This window comes from Solea solea, chromosome 17 (assembly GCF_958295425.1).
Source record: "Solea solea chromosome 17, fSolSol10.1, whole genome shotgun sequence".
Classification (NCBI taxonomy): domain Eukaryota; kingdom Metazoa; phylum Chordata; class Actinopteri; order Pleuronectiformes; family Soleidae; genus Solea; species Solea solea.
This window is the reverse complement of record NC_081150.1, coordinates 18,519,048-18,528,944: the sequence shown is the minus strand read 5'-3', so window position 1 is coordinate 18,528,944 and position 9,897 is coordinate 18,519,048. Positions and strand designations below refer to the sequence as shown.

General features: G+C 40.8%; 1 protein-coding gene across 1 annotated transcript in view; it reads right to left on the bottom strand.

Moving 5' to 3' along the window:
- The window catches only part of tbc1d32 (TBC1 domain family, member 32), a 71,767-nt gene that overhangs the window by 55,758 nt on the left and 6,112 nt on the right, over window positions 1–9,897 (bottom strand). The window contains exons 10-16 of the mRNA XM_058614184.1: window positions 9,294–9,444; window positions 9,146–9,205; window positions 8,043–8,127; window positions 6,154–6,285; window positions 4,207–4,314; window positions 2,601–2,795; window positions 489–501 (exon numbers count right to left, since the gene is read on the bottom strand). Coding sequence (XP_058470167.1) covers window positions 489–501; window positions 2,601–2,795; window positions 4,207–4,314; window positions 6,154–6,285; window positions 8,043–8,127; window positions 9,146–9,205; window positions 9,294–9,444 — 744 coding nt within the window. The remainder of the gene's footprint in view (window positions 1–488; window positions 502–2,600; window positions 2,796–4,206; window positions 4,315–6,153; window positions 6,286–8,042; window positions 8,128–9,145; window positions 9,206–9,293; window positions 9,445–9,897) is intronic.

Below are 9,897 nucleotides of genomic sequence, written 5' to 3'. Positions count from 1 at the left end.
TCAGTGTAACTGAATCATTACAATCAGTTCATTAAAACTATTTGTTCAGTACTTCCTCCATGACCGGACTGAAATACAGCGGCAGGGTTTGTGATGCCAGTCACGATCAGCAGTGCTGTCGCTAAATACACCAGACTCCTCTGTTAAATATTGAGATTTTAGACATTTTCAGACACTCCTCAGCTGTCATCAAGAAGACACAACAGCGTCTGCACTTCCTGAGAGTGCTCAGGAAAAGTAACATCTGCCAGAAGCTGCTGGTGGCCTTCTACCGCTCTACCATCGAGAGCATCTTAACCTACTGCATCACGGTGTGGTTCTCCCACTGCACCGAGGCGGAAAGGAAGAGGCTACAGCAAGTGGTTAAGACAGCACAGAGGATCATCGGATGCCCCCTCCCTTCCCTCAGAGACATCTACTCTTCAGCAGAGCTGAGGCAATCACAGAAGACAGTTCTCACCCTGCACATCACCTCTTCGACCTGTTACCCTCTGGCAGACGCTACAGGTCCATCAAAACTAGAACAAACAGACTCAGAAACAGCTTTTACCCACAAGCCATCACTACACTGAACACAAACAAACACTGATACACAAACACTCACACTGACTGACACGCACACACACCACCCAAGGACAATGTGCATATATTGTAACAAACAGTGTACATACTGTGTACATACTATCTATTTATCTATTTTATATCCTTTTGCACTGAACACCTTGTTCCTTTTTTTTTTTATTACCTGTACTTTTTTACGTACTTTCACACTCGGTTGCTGCTATAATTTCGTTGTACATGTGCAATGACAATAAAAGGATTTTGATTCTGATTCTGAAGATGTGACGAATAGTACCTACCAAAGCAGGTAACATGCTAGTGGAAACTCAACTTAACCGTGCCGTGGCGAGGCGAGGCGAGCCGGTGGAAACACGCCATTAGTCTTCTATTTGTCGGTCTATGTCTATGTACAACACTCTGACAACCTTGTGTTTTTAAATGTGCTCCATAAATAAAGTGGATTTGATTAAAAACATGTCCAGAGAGATGTTTGCTATTGCTATACGCTTTTCATAACGTATGTAGATGTAGATTACAGGCAAATATCATGTATTTAATGCTTTAATGGTCAAAATTAGAGCCACTTGTCCTTCTCCTGAGAGCATCAGGGAACTACGGTGGCCTTCACATGCCACAAAGGTTGCATTTGTACTCTGTTTGCACAGTAGGAAAACACAAAATGCACGTTCAGACTGCTGTAGTAACGTGGCAGCCTCTGATAAGCACCCCCTTATCTTACCTACACATAAACAGTTCCAAGGCTACAAAAACCAACATACATTTTATTATTATACACTTATACAAACAAACATAAGGCTACTATATTCATTTAAGTTGCCAGTAAACCTCTCCTACATTTTTTTCTCTACACTGGACCTTTATGGATCCCATAGTCCAAAAGTGCCAATTAACGCTGCATTTTAGTGTGTATCTGCGTCATTACCTCGTTTATGAAGCCCTAAAAGTCCATAACAATCAGTTCAGCCACTGCTGAGAGCACAGGGTTTGATTGTTTTCCTGATCTCTACGAAGCGGAACGGCACTTCCGTTGACTAGTTACGTCACTGGCGAATTTCACCACTCCTCTAAACAGCAGCACCTCCTAGTCCGGGCACTAGAGTCCTGGCACATGATGACGTACTTTCAACCGTAGAAGAAGAACTACTCTCGTTGTAGCTGCTGAGCTCCGTACAACCGATACGCTCAGCAGCTACAACGAGAGTAGTTCTTCTTCTTCTTCTACGGTTGAAAGTAGCAATATAAAGCAGGACACAGCACCAAACTTCACCTAAAAGGAAGGAGCAGTGCCAACAATACGTATATTACTGTCTTTGCTTGTTTTGTCATTTAGCATTAGCGATAGCCGGCTACATGCTAAGCTTTCCTTTGCATGTGTGTTTATCATCTCGGTAACCACAACTTTATCCAAGCTACAGGCGTCCTGCAGCAGTCTTTTCACTTGTCACAGTGTCTTCTGACTATGTTTTGATAATTGCTAGCGGTGCATCTGCCTTTCCACTGTGCCAATTACGTCACTTCCAGGTAACTGGCCAATCACAAGACAGTCCGTGTTCTGCGGGTGTGGTTTTGGTCTAAAACAGCACGGCTGACGAGAGCGTCAGTGATAGCAACTCGTCACCAGATTCTCATAATCTGATTTAGGGAGGAATTATTCAGCGTCTCCCACTGAATAAATCTTACTAAAGCAGGTTAAGAGAAAAGTCTGAAATGGAATTTGAATTAATGAAATGCTCGCACGCACGCACGCACGCACTCACTCACTCACTCACTCACTCACTCACACACTCACACACTCACACACACACACACACAGTGTGGACGTTTATATTCATGTATTGAAATAATATACAAATGAATTAATGCTATTATTCCGCTGCTGTTTGGGTGTTTGTGAACAGAAACATTAAATTGAACGCGGCTTCCTTCATCTGAGTCGTGTGGAGCTGATCATGCCCTAATCCGGACTTTGTCACGTCAAATGCGCCGGTTTTGAACGTTTGTTTTGATTCAAAAGTGACCCGCTGCAGTTTTTAAAGCAGGGAGTGTGTGTGTGTGTGACTGTGTTTGGACCTGTTGACCGTTGAGCAGAGCTATAACAGGAGTCAGCAGCGTCTCTATGACGGCGGGCTGGTACAGACACTCGGCGGCACACTCTGTCCTCTCACACAGCGCCCACAGCACCTCCATCACCAGACTGCAGGGCGACAGGGAGTCTTCACACACACAAAGAAAACAAACAATTATAACATTATTATTACAGAAAACGCAGCATTCTACTTGCTCACTGTCTGTCAGAGCTACTTCTGGCACTGCTGGGTTTTTCCAGATTTTCATTTTAAGTGGGGGTGTGTTTGATTCACACTTTACACTGCAAATAAATCTGATCTGATGACTCAAAGATAAATCAACAGCCAGCTAAACTATGGCCACCGGGGCCAAAGAGATTGCTTTGAAAGAAAGTAAAAAACAGATTAAAGTCAGAAAAAAGACAGAATTGTGAGATTAAAGTCAGAATATTGAAATTAAAGTCAGAATCCTAAGGAAAAAGTCAGAATTGTGAGATTAAAGTCAGGATCCTGAGAAAAGTTAGAATTCTGAGATTAAAGTAAGTATCGAAATTCTGAGATTAAAGTCAGAATCCTAAAATTAAAGTCAGAATCCTGAGATTAAAGTCAGAATCCTGAGAAAAAAGTCAGAATCCTGAGATTAAAGTTAGGATATTGAGATTAAAGTAAGAATCCTGAAAAAAATCAGAATTCTAAGATTAAAGTCAGAATTCTGAATGTATCTCAGATTACAGTTAGAAAAAAAGTCAGAATCCTGAGAAAAAAAGTCATAATTCTGACTTTAATCTCCGTTTAATCCGTTTTTTTTTTTATCTTTCTTTCAAAATTTTTTTTTACATGTGGCCCTGATGCTCTTCCATAGCACGACAAGAGTGAATTCAAGCCATTGCACCATTGATTTCAAATTAAAAGCTCCTCAGAGTAAACACACTTTGTGTATACAAAGTAAACAGCTTTTGCCGCACACGGCACACAATCCTCAGTTAAATACATTCATAATGAGGGTCAGTAAACGGTGGAGTGTGCCATGTGTGCCAGTCTGTGCCATGTAAAAAAAAAAAGTGAAAGTGAAGAGAGAAAAATGTTTTATCTTCTGAGAATAAAGTCGTAATATTACAGTTGAGCAACAGTAAACTGGAAATTTCAAAAATTAAAATGTGTCATCCTCCTTTCAACACTCTACTCTGCATCTTCATTCCACCACGTCATGATACTGCTGACAGTATGATATTTCCGGGGGGGGGGCACCAGTCTATAAAATAAAATATTAATAAAAAAATCGATGACGCCTTCAGGAAATGATCGTGTGACAAAGTCAAGGTGGAGTGAAGACTATTGATCACTGGCAGCGAAAACAGGCGCGCACTTCGGGAGAATGAATAGAGCAATAAAGGCTTTCCCAGAGACAAGCGTGGTACTGTGTGACTCGGTACAAGGTTGAGAGATAAAAGATATGGACTGCTGCACCTCACAGGGGAGGGTTCACTGCGTTCCTTCCTTCCGCTGAAAAAACCTGCTGACGTGGTTCGTGTCTGCTGCACAGTCGGCGGAACCCCACCTGTGTGTGGGGAGGAGGAGGAGGAGGAGGGGTCACTGTGCGGAGGCCGCGGGTGTTGGTACATGATGTGAATCAGGATGACGACCAGGTCCGTGAGGCTGACCGGATCTGAAGCGAGACATGAGCGGTAAATGAGTAAAAAGGTGATTCAGTGGCTGCACAGGAACACATAAAAAAAGAGTCATGGTTACTAATTAGATAAAAACAGTCTGACCCTGTTGTTCCCAAGACAATATTTGCAGGACATGTTTTCGTAAATGAATCGGCCTGCTCATTGTTTGATCTGGAGGAAAGCCTGAGGGCAGAAACATCATTCCACCCACACCTCCTCTCTGTCCACTACGGTCTTTCTTTCACCACAACCGGCCTAGGCAGATGTCGCAAAACTTTGAGTTTGAGATTTATTTTTGTCAACACTCATCGTGTTCACTCATTTTCTAGCACTTTATCCTCCACATGCCCTCAGGGCTAACTACTAAAAGAAAAAATATAGATTTTTTTTTTATTGATATCTGGAGTTTCAATCGCTAACGTTACCTTAAAAAGTCCAAGTTTCCCCTGCGACACTCTTTGGGTTCTGAATTTTGGCTGCACTTTCTCTGCTATTTCTTCATGACTCTCACGCTAACTCCTTTCTATCCGTCAAACTCCTGAACGTCCTGTTTGTTTAGCAGAAGAATTAACTAATTAACTAATAACTAAAAACTCAAAGTTACAAAGAAGAAGAGTGACGTGTAGCTTCCTGAGCTTAATCGTCATTAAAACCCTCATTAAAACTTGGAAAGAAATGTAAGTGAATCCACTTTTTGCACTCTGTTCTCACACCTGTTCTCTGTCACCCTATTTTCTCTTTTCACCACAACCGGCCTGGGCAGATGCTGCACAACTTTAAGTCTGGTTCTGTCAGAAATGTATTTTTCTCTACACCCATCATGTTCAGTCATTTTCTAGCACTTTATCGTCCACATGAGGGTCACGGAGGACAAAGGTTGCCATACCCTTAATGAATCACATTTTAAATTACTTGTTCCTTCCTCAACGTGAGTCAACAATGTGAGACACTGAATCAGATCAAATTGGACCAGGTCGTAACACAAATAACACAATGTGACCTCAATGACTCCTTTAAGGTGTGTGGAGAGACTCATCGGCTCGGCTCCACCTCGAAAGTGGCTTTACGATGATTGCAATAAAATAAACTTAGAAGGAAAGTGAATCACGGTGTAATAACAACAGCCACGTAATTGACGTGGCTGTTGACGACGAGTCTCACTACAAAATCAAAGTTACATAAGTGGTGATTAAGATTAAGGGGCGTGGGGGGCAGGCACAATCACTTGCAGAGGTGAACTGGTGGGAGTGGTGAAATGTGTGAGCTGATCAGACACACTCCTCTGCTGTAAAGATTGGATTTTAGCACTAGGATCGGCACAAGGCAATAAACTATCAGCACGACTGTTTGTCCCTTTAACTGTGGGTTGGTCATTGGTGAGGCCTGTTGATGAAAACAATGAACAATACTGTCTACGTCTTTAAAGATGTCAGGGTCAGTAAGTCTGCAGAAGTTAGCCACAATTGACTATGTGCCAATGACAATAAGTCAGCTTGGTTATCTCCGGTCAAATTCTGGCCCGAGAGACAACGGGCCAGAAGTTAAGAAACTGGGATTTTTAAGTGACACTTAAACACTCACGTGAAGCTTCCTGAGCTTAATCGTTCAAAAGATTCAATTCAAAAGAAATGTAAGTGAAGCCTATTTTGTCCTTTCACCACAACCGGCCTAGGCAGATGCTGCACATCTTTTAAGTCTGGTTCTGTCAGAAATGTATTTTTCTCTCCATTCTTTGCGTTAACTGTTCAAACTGCTGAAAGTCCTGTTTGAGAAGAAGAAGAAGAAGAGTCACGTGAAGTTTCTAAGCTTTGTTCTTTGTGTTAACCAAGACGCACCTTTGCGCTTCCGCACTTTCATTGGGAAGAGTTTTCTTCCATTGGTGTAGACGAGGACTTTTCCCAGGAAACACAGAGAGTGGACAAAGACGGCGTACTCGAGCTCCTTCCCCGAGTAAACGCTTCTCTGAGCTGGAACAGACATAAAAATGTCACAATACAACATGTTGAATATACAGTTTATTGATGTGATGTTTAAGCACATTTTTCTAATAATATGTCAATTTCTTTTGTCCATAAAGACGTTTAAAACCACAAACAACATTGTTTCTTTAACTTAAACCCAAATCTATCTGACATTTATCAGGAAAATGATCAATATTGACTGATTTTTAAGTTTTCTTTGTGCCCATATGAGCCATCTCAAACATCAATGAAAACGCCGAAGAAGAAGAGTTCAGAATCAAAGAATGCTCAAAGAACACCAGGAGAATAAAAGGGTTGAAACTATTCAGTATTCAGGATGTCTTTGCTCTGATGTGATAGATATTATTCCATATCTTAACCTCCTGTACTATAATAAGACTGACAAGTGGAAGAAAAAAAACATATATGACAACCTTGCAGGGCCTCTGGGTGCCGAGCATCAAAAAGAAGTACAGCTCAATAAAGTCCTCTTTTTATGGAGAAGTGTATCTGTGGCAGTGGGGGCGGCAAAATCACTGCTCATCCAAGACAAGGTCAAAATGTTTCGTCTCCAGGAACCAGCTGGCTTACAGGAGATAACGCGCCAAGACTGTCACACCATTATCACTCAGACCACACCGCTGAGATTTCCACATTTAAACGTGCTGTGGCACCGCTCTGCCAGCTAATTCAAATAAATACTGCAAAATAAACAAAAATACTGAAGGGGAAAAAAGAGCATTTTATGATATTTGGTCTAGCTCTCATTAAAAACTGACTCCCATTGATGGCCACATTATTAGGTATGCCTTAGGTGTCTACACGTGGTCATAACGATGTATTAGAATGTGGATTAAAGGTGATTTAAAAATGTCCAACGTGTAACATTTATGAGCGTTTAATGGTGGAAATGTAATAAATTCCTCACGTATGTTTGTAGAAGAGGATAATTAATTTCAAATGAAGGCTTTAAAATGTACTTATTTTTGCAACAATGGCATATTTGACTATTTTAAGTGCCATTTTCATAACGCCTTGAAATGAAACCACAATAGTTTCATTGCACTTTCAGCTTTTTATTCAACTTCTTCAAAGATTATTGACAGTAAACAAGGTAATGTGTGATTTAATTCCTTGAAACTGTTGAGTAAGTTTTCCTTTCTCAATTTTTCTGCCATTACTTTCTTATTTTATTTGAATTTAAATTTTAATTGGCTTTAATTGTACATTTAAAGCAAGTAATTAAGTAATTTAGAAAAGGTTTAGTCAAAGAGAGAAAAACGACCCAATCAAAATACCAATTACACAACGAACCACCCCCCCCCCCAATATTCTTGTATACATTTAAAGTTCATGTATATTCTGTTTGCAGGCCCTCTTGTCATAAGAGCCAGACTTTGTTTGTCTGCTCCACGTTTTGCTTCTCTAATCACTCTCATGTCTTCCCTCCATCGATTTCCCCCTCCGTTTTAATGACGGCAGACGCCGCGTGTGCACATCACAGGCGCTGGATAAATGATGACAGGAAACAAAAAGTCGAGGTACAAACAACACCGAGCGCCCGCAGGCCTCAAATGAAGCATTATTTTCTCATTAGGCAGGGTTTCACTCACCGCCGGTTTCAGCTTCACTTATCTTTGCTCTGCTTCACAGGATGCATTAAGTCATCCATTAATGAAAATGTGCTGATGTTTACCGCAGAGAGGGAGACTCCCGGGTGAAGACCGAGGAAAAATCACGAGTTTATGGACTCTTTTACTCACCGGTGCTCTGCTGCTCGGCTGGCTGGGGATCCACTCTCACACAGGACTCGCTGTAATGGACACAGCACTGAAGAGCCGCGACGATCTGAAAAAAGAATAAAGGGATTTAAAATGCAACGCCGCATACGTCTGATTCGCTCCCGTGTTTCCCTGATGAATCCACACAGCCAACAGTCAACCTCCTGTTATTGAACCACTTAATCAAGATGACTTTAGAGACTTTAGTTTCAAGCGTTAAATCCGCGGTAATCTCCTCTGAATCAAAGTAGGAGTTGAGAGGGATTTTTTAAAAGATTCAATCAATCCATCCAATCCAGGTCCTGAGTGTAAAGATTAGTGACATCTAATGGTGGGACTGCAAAATGTAAGAAAGTGAGGACTCGTGCATTTACTACTCCCGCTCCCCAAGCACCTCAAGGGAACTACGGTGGCCTTCGCATACCAGAAAGGATGCAGTTCTGTTCAGGCTGCTGTGGCTAGGCCTTAAGTACGCATTATATTTTAAAGCAATTATGCACTTATACAAAGATATTCATACATCGTCGACCAATAAACCCTATTGCATGTTATTCACTGGACCATTAAGTTTATTATTTACATATGTATCAGTTTAGTTGACAGGAACTAATGTTAGCCATGAGCAAATGTTCATCTGTTGTGCAGAGAACAACGTCTCTGCACGAGAAGTCCAACACATCACAACGTTAAAACACGCTTTGCTGAGTTTTTGTGGTTTAATACGATCGGTTCGAGCTTTTTTTTTTTACCAGAGTGAGAGAGGCAGACGTGATTTCCTTTTGCTCTTTTTGAATATTTTCCACAACAAAACCCACACAAAACGGTGATAACAGTTAAGTTTCTATGTTTCCCGAAAACAGCCACTACATTTGAATCGGTTGTCACAGAGCTATAACCGGTCGTTTAAGACATATTGCTCCAAATGAGCAACAAAAGCAACACAATAATTGTATTTATTTTTTTGGTAAATAAAGTGATACAAGAGAAGGTCGACACAGCTGTCAGACAAAGTACTGACGCCCACTTGTGTGTCTCTTTTCCGCCCTTCAGTGAGAGAGATATTGATCATTGTGTGAATCACTCACCAGAGACTTGTATTTTTTCTCCAGGAGTCTAAGAACCACAGTCCTGCTGTAGGAGCCATGCTGAGGAAAAAAGAAACGAGGGACATATGAACAAAAGAGAAAGATATAAACACAGTGACGTACACACAATTAAATTAAAAATACACACCATCCACTTGTTAAACCAGGTGGCTTTAATATCCAGTAAGGCCAGTAAGTGAATTGGTTCCAGGACTTTTTCTGTTCCAGAGGAGTTGGAGCCGAGTTCATGATGGAAGGACAAGAGGGAGAAGGTGCTGTCGATGACTTCCTCCATGTACCTGAGGGAAAAGGAACAAGATCAAAAGAAAACACTGCACCGCACTGAACCTATAAATTACTTGACTTAATTGAGACCAGAATACAACATGTTAGTGATGGGAAGTTTTTTTTCTTTCACCATTTAATAACTGCTTAAAAACCAAACTACTGACCAAACACGTGTGATTAATCAATAATGAAATTATTCATGACTTTTAGACATACATGCAGCCTTTTCCGTTTTAATTCAAATCAGTAGCAGTAGGAAGTAATATTACACATTATCTATTTAGTTTTTTCTTATTCTTATTCTAGTGTCGTGCAGTGGTTACTTATTTATTCATAATTATGTATTTTAAGTCTTGATTAGTGGAGCCTGGACTAATTTTATCTTTATTTCAGGTATTATTATTATGTTTATTATGTGTAAAACTGGGTCCAAATAAAGTGACTTGACAGTACTTGAGTATGTG